Source organism: Bos indicus x Bos taurus, chromosome 6 (genome assembly GCF_003369695.1).
Source record: "Bos indicus x Bos taurus breed Angus x Brahman F1 hybrid chromosome 6, Bos_hybrid_MaternalHap_v2.0, whole genome shotgun sequence".
NCBI classification, from domain to species: domain Eukaryota; kingdom Metazoa; phylum Chordata; class Mammalia; order Artiodactyla; family Bovidae; genus Bos; species Bos indicus x Bos taurus.
This window is the reverse complement of record NC_040081.1, coordinates 70,672,767-70,689,572: the sequence shown is the minus strand read 5'-3', so window position 1 is coordinate 70,689,572 and position 16,806 is coordinate 70,672,767. Positions and strand designations below refer to the sequence as shown.

Sequence of the window (16,806 nt, the reverse complement as noted above, 5' to 3'; positions counted from 1 at the left end):
AACACATGCACTGCAGTATTTTCCTGATTTGTAGAAGGGTTCTAAAGGCAGCTTTCTTTTTATTCTCTCCCAGCACCTGTGCATAAGGAAAGAGTTGATATGGTTTCTACAATATGATATTAAAATTGTCTTTTCCTAAGCCTGGGACTACTTCACTTCACTTTGTTCCCATTCCCACCCCTTTGGGTGTTTTCCTCCTGTAACCGCACCCCTGACCATATAGGCCCAGCCTTCCCCCTTGAGTGTGCACAGGCTGCAGGGAGCACCTTGAAGCTCAGGGTTGGGGGGGAATGGAGCTCTAGCCTGTGGCCAGCGTGCCAGATGGCAGGTGGGGAGTCACCCTGGTCAGTGTGCCCTGTGGACTTGCACAGGGAGGGCAGCAGGAGTGCTGCCATGGGAGAGAGGAAAGCTCAGAGTGGGTAGAAGCCAGCTAGTAAGCTGTCCATTCCATCTGTGTCAAGAACTTTTGGCATTTTTGAAAGAACGTTTTCTTACCAGGTTTTGCCAGAGTTAGGCAAAGTAGATACTATTATCTTTTGATGTAAGTGTTGAATATGAGACTCAGAGCAATTACCTGGAAGAATATGATATTGTGGTTAAAGATCCAGATTTTAAAGTCAGATAGAATTGGGTTTCCCTGGTGGCTCAGATGATAAAGAATCTGCCTACAGTGTAGGAGGTCTGGGTTCGATCCCTGGGTTGGGAAGATTCCCTGGAGGAACGCATGGCAACCCACTCCAATATTCTTGCCTGGAGAATCCCCATGGATAGAAGAGTCTGGAGGGCTACAGTCCAGGGGGTCACAAAGAGTCAGACACGACTGAGTGACTAACACTTTGACTTCATAACTGGGTTGGATTCCCAAGTCTGCTCTTTGCAGCTCTGATCTGGGGCAAATTTTCAGTGTGACCTAGGCCAGGACACTGGTGTTGTACAAAAATGATGACTTTGAGAATTACATGACATAATGAGTTTCTAACTGCTTGGTATCTGGAGAATACCCAATAAATAATAGCTATTGTGTGAGCTGCTTAAAACACATCCTGGGGATGAATCTTGTTCTTCCGATATCTAACTCAGGACTGTTTTCTCCCAAACCAAGGAAGGGGCCTCAAATAGAAGGAGGAATGAAATGAAAATCTGAAAATCCATAGTTCCACCCTCATATTTAAAAAGTCCTAGTTCAAGTTTAACTGGCCTTCTGGTGTGGTAATTATTCCTGCAACACTGTTGCCTTCTGCTTGATCAGAAAGCCATTTGATCATGAGCTGTGTTCCTTGGGTTTTCTGTGACGAGGTGGGGTGAGGACCCAGCCGGCAGCCTCTTGGCTCGCTTGGGCGCTTTGCATATGGTGCTGAGAGTTGATGAAGTCATGCATGTGTGATGGAAGTGCCAAATGCAATGCTGGATCTGAAGCAGGGCTGCTAACATTTATCCCCAGAAGCGTGGACAAATGTGACACCACACTCCCAGTGCAGGCCTGGCTGCTATTTGCTGTCTGTGCTTTTTGAATTGGTCTTTGCAGTCCAGTTTGTCTTTTATCCAGCCATAATTTGAAAAATAAAACGGAAATTGGAATCTCTCGTCTGCATCCCCACTCAATCCCCTCCACTTTTTTCCCTTTTCTAAAAATAAGACACCACACTCACATTTTAATCATTTAGGTTAAAAGAGAGGCAGAGTCCAGGCGTCTCCACACAGCACACTTCATTTTGATGCTCTCCTGTGGTTCTGCTTCCCTGAGGAGCAAGAGGAGAGGTTGGGGTCCCTTCAGGGGACTTGTTCCCTTATCTTCATGTTGCCAGTCAAGGAGGAGAGCAGAGGTGTCTTTCTCACTTTCTTCCTGCTTATAATTTTCAATTTCATTGTGTTATAAATAGAGCAGGACAGAGACATCCCTGTGGGAGCCAACCTCCTGATTTTTTGCCCCATTAACTATTTTAAAAAATATTTGTTCAGCATTTATTTAGAGAAGACGCTGAGAGGTGTGTAGGGGAGGGGTGAGGAGGCAGGACCACTAGTGTCTAGACTCTGCTTTGTCTCTAATTTCCCTATGAATCAGCTCCGGCCCCCAGTTTGCATGCTTCCTGCAAGAAAACACATCTTAATTGGGCTCATCTTCCTTACAGGGTAGTTTGGGGACCATCTGCAGTTGGTCCACTGTTTCCCCTGGGAGTTTCACCCCCCACTCCAAGCAGCTTATCAAAGACTTCTTTTCAGTTCTCTCCCAGAGAAAGGTTCTGGCACATACTTTTTTTTTTTTTTTTTTTCTCATTTTGGTTAATTGCTAGTGATGATTTAAATGCTCCTTGTAGATTGATGCCAGGGACAGCCTGCTGGCTAGATGCTCCTGGATTTGGCTCTGATATTAGACTGCTTGAAATGAACCTGTTCTTTCTTCACCTTTTGTCTGTCTCATAGCCCACATTCCCCCTCCTCCACTCCGTATCACTGCACGCTCAGTGCACACATGGGAGCGTGCAGGGCTGCATGCATATCAGGTGCTTAATAAAGAACTGAACAATCATATCCAGTGCCCTCTTCTCCCTTCTCCTTCCTAATGCTATTCCAAGGGCATCAATGTGGAGTGAGGTAAAAACAAACAAAAACAACCCTGCATGGCCTCTAAAAACCTAAGTTTGAGCTCCAGTTCTAGTTATTCCCCCCCTAAGCCATCACTTCCTCTTTTCCAAATAAGAAATAAGAAAAACCTATTGTGTAGATTTGTTAAGAACAGATGCAACAATGTATATGAAAATGCCTTGCCAACTGAGACTGGCTGAACAATGTTTGGAATTATTGGGCTCAGAAACCAAGAAAGTGGCCTTTCAAAGGAAGCTCACCAACTCTACTTGATGCTACAACCCAAATACCTCTGGAATCTGTCTACTTCTCCAGACCTGGAGGCATCACCTTTTGGTCAAGCTGCTCTTCCTTCTCCTAGATAAGTGGAACAGCTCCCTAATTGATCTCATGATTTTGGGTCTTACCTTCCTGAACCCAGAGTCATCTTTCTAAAAGGTGTATCTGACTTTGTCAATCTCATGCTTAAAATTCTTCAGTGGCTGCTCATTGCCCTCAGGATGATAATCCAGGTAGTCTAGTTATGTGATTTTGGACAAGTTCCTTAACCTTTCTATGTCTTAGTTCCACATCTGTAGTTGGGCTAAGGATACCCACCTAGAGAGGTACCATGGAGATGCCATGAGATAGTAGTTGAGGATCATTTGACACACTGCCTGGCACATGGGAGGGTTCCTGAATGAGTGAATGAATGAATGATTGACTATGGTACCAGTAAATTGGTAGAACTATCACTTTTGGGGACTGGATTTAGGAGAAGTAGGGTTTTCAATCTCCTTATTTTTAATACATTGTGTCCTCTTTCCCATGGGGTTTCCTGAGTGTGGATGTCACTGGTGAGCCTCATTCTCTCTTTGTAGAGGAAAAACCAGCCTCCTCGGGCAGGGGAGGAAGACTTGGTTTCCATTATCCTCCTTTGCCCAAATGAGTCCTCTCTTCACTTGGTCACAGAAAACACAAGGAATATGCAATATATCTGGAAGGCTCCTCAGGTGGGAAGTACAGTGGGGTTCAAGTGAAGAGTGAATTTGCTATCCCTTCCTATGAAAACAACTTTGCTTCTCTCCACTTGGGCTGATTTTCCCAAAACCACTCCCACTCACCCAAAGTCACATGGCAGGGAAAAAGCACCCCTAAGGAACAGGTGATGTGCTATCTGACATGTCCTGTCCTCTGGACTCCTGAAAGAAACTGGTAGTCTTTGAAATTCAAAGGAGGAAAACGAGCTTTGGTTGATGGATCATCACTGTTTCTAAGATCCTTTATCACCCACCACTGATCACCTCATTCATCCTCCAGATATCTTTGTGAGTGAGGGAAGGAAAGCTTTGGCCTGTACATCTTAAAGATGGGAAAACAGGGACATAGAAATATATTCGTGGCTTTCCCAAGTCTGTGTAATCCATGGTAAACTTGGAAATAGACGGAATATCTCATGATTCTCAAACTACAGCCCCAGCTCTGTGGGCCAAAAAATAGAAGATTGTGAGATTCAGCCCACCTCTACCCATTAAGCCTCTATTACATATAGCAGGAGAAGGTGCTTTCCAGAGTCTGCTGGGTTCAGCATCTTTTACTGAACCCAGTGAAATCTGGGAGTGTTTCCTCTGCCCATCTTTCGTGGAATGGTTGCTCTGTGGACGTTGTCTAGATAATTTGCCTAGTAGATGGCCAGAAAGATGTGAAACACTCGGCGATATGCTGAGAGCTTAGTGGAGGAATCGCAGGTAATCAAGAAGCCAAGTAGTAGGCAGACCACTGAGCCTTCAGTCCAGCCCTGGACCTCAGAAGCAAGATTCAAAGGAAAGGGGGCTCATCTAGGCCCCTCCGTTATATTATACTTTTAAATGGACTTAACAGGAAATTAAGCCTTCGGTGTGTGCTAGCAGAAATATTTGTTTTGTTTTTCTTTTTCCAGAGGATGTTTTGCAGGTCGCTATTAAACTTGTGGTTCAAAGATAATGAACTTAGGTATCACTTGTGGAATCTGCAGTCAACTATATACCACTACTAAAATATAAATATTTGTTTTTTTGCAGTCAGTATCTGCAGAACAGTAAGCGAAAGAGCCGGCCCGTCAGTGTAAAAACATTTGAAGATATCCCGTTGGAAGAACCAGAAGTAAAAGTCATCCCAGATGTAAGTACATCTTTTAAAAATAGTCTTAGAAATAATACCAAAGATGAAACATTAGCTAGATAAATATTAGCCTAAGCATTGGAGTCTTGGAGCCTCATTATGAGGCTTCCCTTGTGGGTATGTGTCTTGGGATCATTATAGCGATGGAACTTATTGGGCTGCCTTGTTTTTTCCATAAGTGAAGCCCCTAGTTAAGGCTCAAGACAATTGAGCTTCATGCCCAATTCCATTGAAGTGTAAATAATATTGTGGAAAGAGGGATAGAAACGGGTCTCCTTAGCTTCTTCCTAAATTCCTCTCTTCTTCCAGGCCTGGGTCTATTGTGGAAGCAGTTGCTTCCTCTCATAGCCGGTACAGTTTCTGGCTATAATACCTTTACCTCTCTCTGCAGAACATGAAAATGCTGTCTCAGAGATGGGTTAGGAAATCAGTTTGATTAAGTGATTGGTCAGTATATACACTCAATCAACTGTGCCATCTCATTGTCTCTTAAAAAGGACAGCCAGACGGACAGTGGTATGGTTCTTGCATCTGAAGAGCTGAAAACCCTGGAAGACAGAACCAAGTTAGCCCCATCTTTTAGGTAAGGTTCAGCCAACTAGAAAAGACAAATTTCAAAGGGAATTTTTGGAAGGAACTTAGGACTTTGAGCATAAGCGCAGAGTTTTCTTTTTTTTGTATCTTTATTGGTTAGGCAAATTTGCATCAACCTAACTAATAAAGAACAGAAACAAACACATTACCTGGCAAGTCTAAAAAGAATCTGAAATAAGAGGATTTGGTTGGTTTTTACCAGATTTTATGTATACTAAGGAATTTCTGAGCATATTTGCTTTGGTCAGTGGTTTGTGTGATATTGGCTAAGTGACAAAGAGGTCACTGGCTTGATCTTTAATAAAACTCTTGAGATAGTTAAAATCTTTGTGGACTCTACAGTGAAGAATTTTCAAACCTGAACAGAAATGGGTGCCCCTGTCTTTAAGTAAACCATTGTCTACTTGCTTTAAATACTATTGGCTGAATTATTGAGTATTTAATTGTGGGGAAAACAGTGAATTTGGTTTTGAATATAATATCTTCCACATGGTTCTATAGGAATTTGTAGTTGTTTTGAATAGACGTACCTGCCTTTACAGTTGGCTTCCTGTGTCTTCTCTGGTAGTTCAATCAGTAAAGAATTTGCTTACAGTGCAGGAGACCTGGGTTTGATCCCTGGGTCAGGAAGATACCCTGGAGAAGGAAATGGCAATCCACTCCAGTATTCTTGCCTAGAAAATCTCATGGACAGAAGAGCCTGGCAGGCTCTTTGGGGTTGCAAGAGCTGGACATGACTTAACGACTAAACCACCACCACCTGCTTTTAACTTAATAAATAAGAAACTCTGTATTTATAACAATAGTGGGATGTAGAATGGTTATTTATTTGCTGGAAGTTTCACTCAAGGTATGAATTGAGAAGATTTTGATCTACCTATAATCTAACTGTTGGATAAAATGGGAGCCCCCTTGCATTATTGAGTGATGCTCATGTTAAGAAAAAAAAATTAAAATGTGCCATTGTGCAATTTTATCATTTGTCCTAGGCCCATGATGAGAAATTGTGAGAGCCAATTATATGTTTTATTCACCGATTTAAAGTATTTTATTTGCTTAGCAATGACTATATACCATTCCATTGTCTGAGACACCAAGTCCGTTGTATTGAGGTTAGATTGAAAGAAAAGATGCATTTCTAGTTATTTGAAATAACTTTTAAACCATATATGAACACAGAGTTAATAAAATCCTTTTTTTTTTTTTTTTTTTGGTTTGTAACATGCATAGATTGATAAAACACCTAGTAAGGTGGGAAATCACTATACTTCAGAATGACTTAAGCTCCACACAGCCTACACCCAGCTATAAAAGGCCTTTTTAAGCTTTTTTCTAAGCTTTGACATGATTACCGTCTATCACAGTTCCACACCATTGAAAACATTTTCTGGTTGCTGCTGAGTGATCCAGTCCTCCATGCTTCCAAAGAATGTGGTTTTGATGAGTAAAAAGCAGTTTTTGACATGTCTAGCTTGATTGTACACACACACTTCAGGCTTACTAAAGTCTAAAGTTGCTCAAGAATTTTATTAACACCATACACGGGCCTTGTGATCCCCTACTTGGCAGTGTGTGACAAGTACCATTGGACTTTCAGAACATCCCAGTTTCCTCCCACATCATGAAAGAGTCCCTTTGGCTCCTATTCTTGTACACAAACTTGTCAGTCTGCAAGGCCATAAAAAGGTTCCATTGGTTGGAGCCTTTGCATAATCCAAAAGAACTGCCTTTCATCTCATCTCAGGCTTGAAAGACTTGGACCTGAATAAGAGGACTTATCTGAAACTCAGATTTCATCCTAGTACCTGAAAATAGACGTTGTCTGAGTAAACCTGCTATGTTGATTAACAAGTGGGAGGGATGGGCTGTGTCTGCAGGAAACTGACAGCCCACACGGGGTAGGGAATGGGGTTAGGATAAGATGCACAAGAACTGCCTTCTCTCTGCCAACTTATTTGGTTGCCATCTCTTCTGCAGTGGACTGCTGCCCAGCAAAAGCAAGGAGTCTGTGGCATCCGAAGGCTCAAACCAGACGAGCGGCTACCAGTCGGGATACCATTCTGACGACACGGACACCACTGTGTACTCTAGCGAGGAGGCTGAACTTTTAAAGCTGATGGAGATTGGGCCGCAGGTCGGCAGTGCAGCTCCGATTCTCCAGCCTGACTCTGGGACCACACTGAGCTCTCCTCCGATTTAAAAGGAGGCACCTGCATCCCCCAGTCCTGGAAATCACACGAGAGGTGCTGCTCCGATTTTCAAGTGTTGTTCTTTCCACCACCAGGAAGTAGCCACATTTGATTTTCATTTCAAAAAAAGGACCTCAGACTGCAGGGAGCCAGTCCCCTAAGCATTTCCTGAGATGCTTGTGACCCAAGAATGTGTTTGTGTCTTCTCCCCGTGTTGACCTTATTCCTTTTTTCATTCATTTAAAAAGCATGGTGGATGCACCCTACCCTGGGTTGCCCCAAGGGTTGCAGCAAAAGAAGTTCAAGAAATGACTTCACTCTCAGAGAAGTAGCGGTGCCCGGGGAGCGGACACCTCGTAAAACTAGAAGATAAACCAGGCAATGGAAGTGCTTTAGGTGTTGAAGATGGGAAAGACCTTTAGAGCTAAATCCATCTAGGAAGCTTTGCTTGTTGGAGCCACGTCTTACCTCTGGGGTTTGGATTGATGGAAAGGAAGACGCTGACTTGCTTTGGGAGCGCCCTGGAACCTGCGCATGCGTTGTGTTGGCTCTGGTGTGGAGGTGGTGGATGTAGGGTTGGTGAGGAAATGTAAAGGCTTCAGACAAGGTGACTGGTTTTAGAAGGTTGCGTGCTCTTCTCATTTGGGCTAAATGAGAGTTCCTTGTGCTGTTTCCGACTCCTAATGAGAGTTCCTTCCGTTCTCTTACGTGTCTCCTGGCCAAGCCCCAGGAAGGAAATGATGCAGCTCTGGCTTCTTGTCTCGAGACTGATCCTTTGCTCAGGATGCCACAGAAAAGGACACTCAGACGGAGGCTCTGTGTCACGTTGAGGATTTCTGACTGTGTGAACCAGCTTCTGGTTTCTTCTGGATGGACACCTACCTATCTGTCCTGATGTGATATGTCTGAGCCTGAACGCAGTAGATTCGGTGTGGAGCTGTGGTGTCAAAGCTTCAGGAAGGATTTTACTCTTATTCCTTCTCCCCTCTCCGTGTCTTTCCCCTTCCCTTCAGTATTTTCCTGACTGTCCCTTCCCCACCTCCCCACTCCCAGCCAGTCAGTATTCTAGTCATTTGACCTGTATGCCCTAGTAAAATATGATTTGGTTTGTTCACTCTCTGAGTAATTCTTAGCCAGATTTCAAAATTACCTTGTAGCTCAAGTTATAACAATACCTATTGTATTATTTAGACTTTTAACACGTAAAGCTCTTTCTACTGGTTCTGCCCTTATTCTTTTCTTTTTAAAAAAGAGGTATTTTCTGTTTGGTGCCATAGTATGAGAGGCTGGGAGCAATGACTATAAAACATGCTATGGCACATATATTTATAGTCTGTTTATGTAGAAACAAATGTAATATATTAAAACCTTATATTATATATAATGAACTTTGTACTATTCACATTTTGTATCAGTATTATGTAGCATAACAAAGGTCATAATGCTTTTAGCAATTGATGCCATTTTATTAAAAAAAAAAAGCGAAAAACTTGAAGGAATCCTTTGCAAGGTTGCATCACTATACCCATCATTTCTCTCACTTCTGAAATGGAGGAGGGAGATTCTGACAGCGTTTCCTGTGGCTGTTTTTTATTTTCGCTTGTTCTCTTATTCTTCTTATAAAGGATATTTTCATAAAATGCTTATATACTTTATAAACAAATGTATTATTAGTTTAAAAAAATACAATGGTATAATACTATCACAGCTGTCTTGAGGGTGAATATTTCTGGCTTGAGGTGTAATTGCTTCTTCCCCTCTTCTTCATAGCACAAATAATTCACACACACACAAACTCTTGTTAAATTCCGAGCACTTTTGAGATTCTTAAAACATGGACTGAGAGATATGTGATAAGTACTCTAACAGTATTTCTGGCTCTCTAGTAACCCCCATGCCTCTCAGAACAGCCAACCATGAAAATCAGGGACCAAGATATCTGAGAAAGGTGACCAGACCCAGCAGTGCAGGGAAGCATGGAGCATATTTATAGTTTTCAATAACGCTTTACTCTATCCTTATGGGGCTTCCCTGGTGGCTCAGGCAGTAAAAATCTGCCTGCAATGCAGGAGACATGGGGTTTGATCCCTGGGTCGGGAAGATCCCCTGGAGAAGGGAATGGCAACCCTCTCCAGTATTCTTGCCTGGAAATTCCATGGACAGAGAAGACTGGTGGACTACAGTCCATGGGGTCACAAAGAGTCGGACACTACAGAGTGACTAACACACACCATCCTTACAGTGTCAGAACCTCTGATCCAACATTGCCTATTGAGTGATTACTTTTGCTTGAATTCAGTGAGTAGAGTTATCTAAAGATTATTGGCACTGAAGAGTAGTCCTATTCTTTGTGGGATTTTTTTCATAAAAGATTTTGAAATGTTTATATAGTCAAAAAATATGCCTGTGTATATTTTTAAATGTCTTCTAAGTTTTTAAAATCATATTGAGGAAGATCTTTCCAATTCTAAAATAATGCACAATTCTAAATTGTCTTTTTTCTTTTATTACATTGAAATCCTTTGGGGATTTGGGAGTGAGGATGAGATGGTTAGGTAGCATCATTGACTCAATGAACATGAATTTGAGCAAGCTCCAGGAGACATGAAGGACAGGGGAGCCTGGCATGCTGCCATCCATGGGGTCACAAAGAGTTGGACCTGACTTAGCTACTGAACAGCAACGACGATGGACTGAGGTAGGGATCTAGCTTTGTTTTCTTCAAGCAGTTGTAGCAGCGTCATTTATTAAATATACCTCTTTTCCCCTGTGGTTGGGGAAATACACAGTGTACCATTTTTCATACCCTATCATTTCACTTAGACATTCTGTACAACTTTATCATGGAAAAGAGGGCAGTTCCAGGTTTGTGTGGCTCCTGGGCACTGCACTTACAGGTTGAGCCATTGGCTGGAGTTAGTGAGGCAGGGTCTTCTGAGAGATGAGAAACTGTAGGTCAGGTCTGGTCTTGTCTTTCCTATTGTTACAATGTTGTCCAGTAAATGAATGGAAGGAGAGTCTAGGCTATTCAAGATGGAGAAGACCTCACAGAAAAACAGAATGTTCTTCATTTTAAGAAAAAGAGATTTTGTTTCTCATAAGTGGCCCCTGGCACTGTTTCCAATGCCAGGGGTTTGGATTCAGTTGAAACTTCGCACTTCATAAAGAAATGCTTTCAGCAACTCAGACAGAATAATTCAGAGGGGAGGTTTAGCCCTCCCCTTCCTCCTTCTGTTTCCCATGCCCCTTGTTCTTAGCTCCTTTTCTCTCCTCATTTGCCCCTGTGTTGAAAAGAACCTTGTAGCTTTTAAAAGTGCTTCCTGCAGGGCCTTATTTTCAGAATTTTCACTGGAGATGTTTGGTGTGTTTTAGGTGAGGCCACGCTGTCTCCCCTTGGCTCCTGGCCGCTCTCATTTTCTCCCTTGACTTGCTTTGTTCTTCTCCCTCCTCTCAAACCCCCTGTCCTTTCACCTCCTGTTTCTCTCTTTCCGTTAAACTTCCTCTCCTCTCAACCTCCCACCTCCCCCTCCACCAGCAGTCCTTCTCCCCACACACACCACAGGAGAGAGGAGAGTGGTGGGAGGTTTAAGTTCATTACCCACAGAGTAGCTTTTCTTATCAATGCATATTCCTTTGTTTCAATGAAAGAAGAAAAGGAAAAACTAAAACCCACCACTTTGTAGTTAGCCCAGTTTTCCTGTCTCCCCTAGTATGCCTTAGAAGTCTCACTCAGATATTTATCACCCTGATTGTAAAATGTAGCAAACCCAGAAAGTGAATGCCTTTCAGAGAGAAGCTCTTTTTTAAAAACAAATTTCTCTGTTTTTTTTTAATTGGCATATAATCAGAGAGTAGCTCTTAATATACAACTTTTCACATTTGTGTGCCCTTGTCCCATAGGGGCAGTAGGCATATCATGCCCAGGCTTTCAGGTAAGGAGTGAGCACAGATTAAAGGGGCTTCCACTCTGTTTTTATAAAATTGTGTTTTCTACATGAGTCTCTCCCACAAAAGCGTTTAGACATAAGTGAAAATCTGGGCAGTCTTTGTGAAAGTAATTTTAGGCCTGATGTTTTGGGGGGGAAGTTACAGAATGCTCCCACGTAATAGAGGTTAAAAAGGTAAACAAAAGACATTTACTCTGGTTTTGATCAGAAGGGAAAGAAGAAGGGAAATCTGAAGTAGCAACTTGGAGAGAAATATAACAGTCAAGTTAGCTTGAAGTTCTGGAGCTAAGGTGGTAGGACATAACAGACTCAGCTGAGGTCTGACTCAGAGATAAGAAAGAGCTCTGAGTTAGACTTATTCTAAGGAAGACTATTGATAAGAGCAGGATTACAGTAAACTGTGACAGATATGTGACGAGTGAATGTTAATGAGTAGACATCAGATTGGATCTTAGGTTTTTTTTACACAACACAGTATATGACCTTTCTGTAATGTCTTGATTCTGTAGAACAGTATTACATTCAGCAGTTTCACTCATAGTTTTCGGTTTAAAAATAAAAGAATGAAAACACATGGTTTGATTTTTTTTTTTTTTTATGTTATGTTAGTCTCACATTTTGTTTATACTAAATACTTTAGAACCTATGACACCATACTTAGTAGGAACTGGCGACAGCATACCCCCATACTTGAATTGTTTGAAGGTCTCGACTTTTAGATGCGCTACAAAAAGAAAAAGGCGGGGAATGAGAAGCTGACCTCTGCTCCAGTTTGTCCCATTCTTTGTCCTCTCCCTTCTTCAAGGAGTAATATTTGGGGGGAATAAATCCAGGAAAGGGGGTTGAGTGCTTCAGTGGGAAGGATAGTAGCACTGACTGACTCTGATCCCATGTGCCTTTCACAGGATGTGGGGCAAGAAATGACTCATCAAGAACCCTCTGAGCCATTGTTAGGCAAAGAGATTTCATGGGAGCCTGGTGCTTTACATAGGGAATCTCGTTAAGCCAAAATGACTTATCATGACAAAGGGGATTGAAAACATTCCGTTCATTGCCACAGAAAGAGCAGAAATGGACTTATGAAAGCCCAGACCCAATGTTGAGAATTCAGGCTGGATGCACAGTGGGCAACAGCATTCCACATTCATTGCCTAAGCTAACGAGAAAACTGGCAGCCTGTAGTGCGAGAGCAGGCCTTCCAGAGAAATCAGGACCAAAGACTCAGCCTTTAATACTCAATTATAAGCAAGTAATATTGGTTTGTTTGTATTTAACTGTACTTTAAATATGCTACCTTGTGCCAGACACTCTTTTGAAAAGAGTTTATTAATATTAACCCATTTAATTAATAGAGACTCTAAAGCAAGATAGAGGCATCATAGTGTAGATCCGGCGACAAGCCCATGTAGAAGACAGTAAAGGAGCTCATTGATGGTTTCTACCAATGTTTGTTAGGCACTTACTATGTGCCAGGCACCTTAACAGTTAGTGGTCAGAACTGTCTTCTTAGCTGCTTGGGTTAAAAGTTAGCAGAACCCTGGAAAGGAGTAATTTCAATCTTATCCCAGAATTCTCTACATATTCTTAGGATATCCCTTTAACCAACTGAGCATATTTCTCATTATTGGCTCATTCTTCTTTCAGTCATTTTTGAACAAAGATCTGAGTTCAAGGACATTTCTAGGTATTACAATACATAGATTCTATTGTGGGGGAACTTAACCTGGGTCAGAATGCTCGTGGCAAAAATCAGGTAAGAAGCTCTTTGACAGCAGGTTGGGGGAATGAGGCTTTTCTTGGTCTGGTTCACCTCATGTTGAAAAATTTGCATTTCACTTATATAGCAAAAGGAGATTCTGATAATGCATTCAGAAGAATTCCATGTTGGCAGGCATTTTATGGCAATACAGAAGGAATCTTTTGTTTTGTCATAAGTAACATTGTTTGACCTTTATAGTACTCGTCCACATTTTAAACTTTTCCAGTTAGTGAACATTCGAAGTAGAGGAAGAGTAAATTCCATCACTGCCATTAGTTTTACTAGGAATTCTTCAGTAGGGATTGCTGTATACAATGACTTCCCTTTGGGTATTTCAAAATACTATCAGGTAAGGTGTAACATTTCATAAATATATCTGTTTTACAAATCAAAGTGTGCTCCTGTATAAACCAACTTGAGAATCTTTTAAGCAGCATATACCTGAAGTCAATAGAAACAGAATTTTCTTTTAGTTCAGTCACTGTGAATAGATCATGATATCTGTACCTTTCCCCCCACCTCTGCTGTCTAATATGGTTGGCAAATTGCCTTGAGGACCTGTCATGAAGACAGAAAAAAAGATCCTCATTCTTCCCTTATCACCTCATTTATCAGTAAATTTCAGTGTTCTGCCCAGCTTTCACTCTTGTAGTCTTCTGAACTGCAGGAGAGCTTATTGCTTCTCTGACTGATGAACAAGACAAGAAAATGTCATGCCAGGAACCATTCCTGAGTCAGAACTTACAGAATTGGCAATGTTCACTTTAAAAGGAAGTACCAATAAGTTTTAATTTCAGATGATATATATATTAGAGCAAGTTTAATAGTGTTTTTAGATAAACATATATTATGGATTGCACGTTCATTATGTTTCTCTGTTTCATGGTGATAAACATTTCAATTAGCTCTGCAGTCACTCAGACCCGAGTAGCCTGAAAGACAGAGAAATAACCTTGACCGTTGATTGTCTGCCATATGCCAAGCATTGAACTATTCACTCCACATATACTATCTCATTAAATCCTTGTCATACCCCTTATGTTAGGTGCGATCATCACCAGGTTACAAGTGAAGACTGGCAGTTAAAATTTGAAGCCCCAGGAGGCAAGGTCATGCCAGGATTAGATCTTGTCTGCTTATATCTTGAGGACATGCTCATATTTGGGATGGGAATCAGGATGGAATCCTAATGGAAGGCAGTGCACTGACTTGTCTTCTGATAAATCAAAACCAAAGAAAAGATACATGTGAAGGTAGTCTGGTACCTTTAAGTGTCTTAGTTTTTTAAATATAATTTTATTTATTTTTGGCTGTGCTGGGTCTTTGTTGCTGCATGAGCTTTTCTCTAGTTGAGGTGCTTGGGCTTCTCATTGTAGTGGCTTCTTCTGTTGCGGAGCACAGGCTCTTGGGCATGCGGGCTCCAATAGTTCAGCACCTGGGCTCAGTAGTTGCATTTCCCAGCCCTAGAGCACGGCTCAGTGGTTTTGGCTCACAGGCTTAGTTACTCCGCAGCATGTGGAATCTTCCTAGACCAGGGATTGAACCTGTGTCTGCCGTATTGGCAGACAGGTTTGTTACCACTGAGCCACCAGGAGAAGACTGTCTTAGTTAATATATGGTTGCCTTCAGGATTCCCATCTTTCAGGCAGCTTTATCTATAAATTAAAACCATTTTGACTAAATGTAAAAGCTTAGTGTAACAATAAACATCTGATTGCCAGAGGGAAGAAAGTGTGTTACTAGCTGTATGGTCTCATGAAAATTACTTAACTGCTTTGAGTCTTCCTTCCCTCAGCCTGATGAGGATTAAATGATGTATGTACATAAGACATCTACTATACTGCCTGATAAGTGGAAAGTATTCAATAAAGGTAATTATTTTCCTATGATGATGCTGGGGATAGGGAAGTTAAGTTTATAGCGTGTTGAATGATTCAAAGATTGCTAATTAACTTACCATTGACAAACTGGATGGAAGCCTCCAGTGGAATTTTCTGCCGTCCCTGATCCCTTGGATTTGAAGACTGGCATAAGGACTCAGCATGAGGAACAAATTGCTGGATGACAAGTGCCTGGGAAGACCGAAGTGTGACAGAGTCAGGATTCAGAAAAACTCACTGGTCAGAGACTCAAATAAATTAATTTGATTTTTCTGCACATATTTTGGGATGGGGCACCACAGTTTAGCAATAACTTTACATTGGTTTACAAATATCAGTTTGCCCCAAATCAGCTAGCCAGTGACCAGTTTGCTAAGAATCAGTTTGTCAGATACTTGGTTTGCCTAATAATTAACTCATCAGGTACTAGGTATATGTATGACTGAGTCCCTTCACTCTTCACTTGAAACTACCACAACATTGTTTGTTAACCAGCTATACCACAGTAAAAAATACAAAGTTAAAAAATTATTAAAAAATAATGGAAGAAACAGCACTGGGGGATGGGGTATAGAAGAACTCTGTTCTTTCTATGCAGTGTTCCTGTAAATCTAAAGCTGTTCTAAAAAATAAAATCTTGAAAAAGTGAAAAGAAATTATCAATAAGCCCCCAAATTTAAAAAATTATCTACAAAGTTTACATCCATTTGTACTGACAATTTCTGTGAAGTGGTAATGGATTGGTTTTCACTCTGTCTTCATAAAAGAATTTTATGGAAACTTCAATTTTTCAGAAATTGATGGACATAGGCTTACATTTCCCATGAATACATTTAATCATTTTCAATGATTCATTCAAGTTCATAAATTTTAGCATAAAATTATAGTATTTATTTGCCATTTATATGTAAATTCTGTAAAGGGATCCAAACTAATCACACTGATGTGAAATGCTGAATTGTTCTTTCTGACTGCTAGAAATACTAGATGAATGCTCATATGCCCATTGAGGCATTGTAAAGTGACATTCAAAGCAATCAGAAGAACTTAAAAGTGGCTGGAGCAATTCCATTATATTAAGAATGTTAGCTTCATCAAGACAAGAATTTCTGTCTATTTTGTTCATTGCTTCATCTCCAGTGTTTAGAACAATGTCCAGACAGTGGTAGGTACTCAGTATCTGTGGAATGCAATGATAAAATCTATCATTTGGTAGATAGAACTTTAGCCAATTGGCTCTCTGCAAATTGATTTTTGGCATTTTAGCTTGCTTTCCTAGGCATCAGCAAGACCAAAACACCTTAAGGACTTTCGTTGACTGCATTTTCAGGGTATGTTGGGGTTTCCAAAGAGGTGAGGAAATTTTAAGTTGTATAACTAGGTGAGTATGGGGAGATAACGAAGGGAGGGTTCCCACTGTCTCCAAGCTGATCAGACCAACTTAATTCTAACTCTCCATTCTTGCAACCACACTTAAGAGTTAACAGGTTGCCTCACACCCAGAGGACGGTGCCTGCAACGGCCTTACTTACAGAATGGTTGGCAAACTGGAACTGGTTGGACTGGAGAAGATGTAAGGGACTAAGCAAGGACTCTCTTTTCATATATGAAGAGGTGTCCATGGAGAGTATTCTGACTTTCTTCTGTGTTCCCAAATGGCGATTAGATCAATGGATAAAAACCATGAGAACGGCAGACCCTGGGTCATCTGATGC

The 16,806-nt window shown here is 41.3% G+C and overlaps 1 protein-coding gene across 2 annotated transcripts in view; it reads left to right on the top strand.

Annotated features, from left to right (window-relative positions):
- The window catches only part of KDR (kinase insert domain receptor), a 44,921-nt gene extending 35,714 nt beyond the window's left edge, over nucleotides 1-9,207 (top strand). Inside the window, exons 28-30 of one of the 2 annotated variants that reach the window (XM_027544522.1) lie at nucleotides 4,623-4,722; nucleotides 5,220-5,305; nucleotides 7,294-9,207. In XM_027544522.1, coding sequence (XP_027400323.1) covers nucleotides 4,623-4,722; nucleotides 5,220-5,305; nucleotides 7,294-7,516 — 409 coding nt within the window. In that variant the 3' untranslated portion in view covers nucleotides 7,517-9,207. The remainder of the gene's footprint in view (nucleotides 1-4,622; nucleotides 4,723-5,219; nucleotides 5,306-7,293) is intronic. The other variant, XM_027544524.1, reaches the window with a different exon arrangement.
- Nucleotides 9,208-16,806: the final 7,599 nt, after the last annotated feature.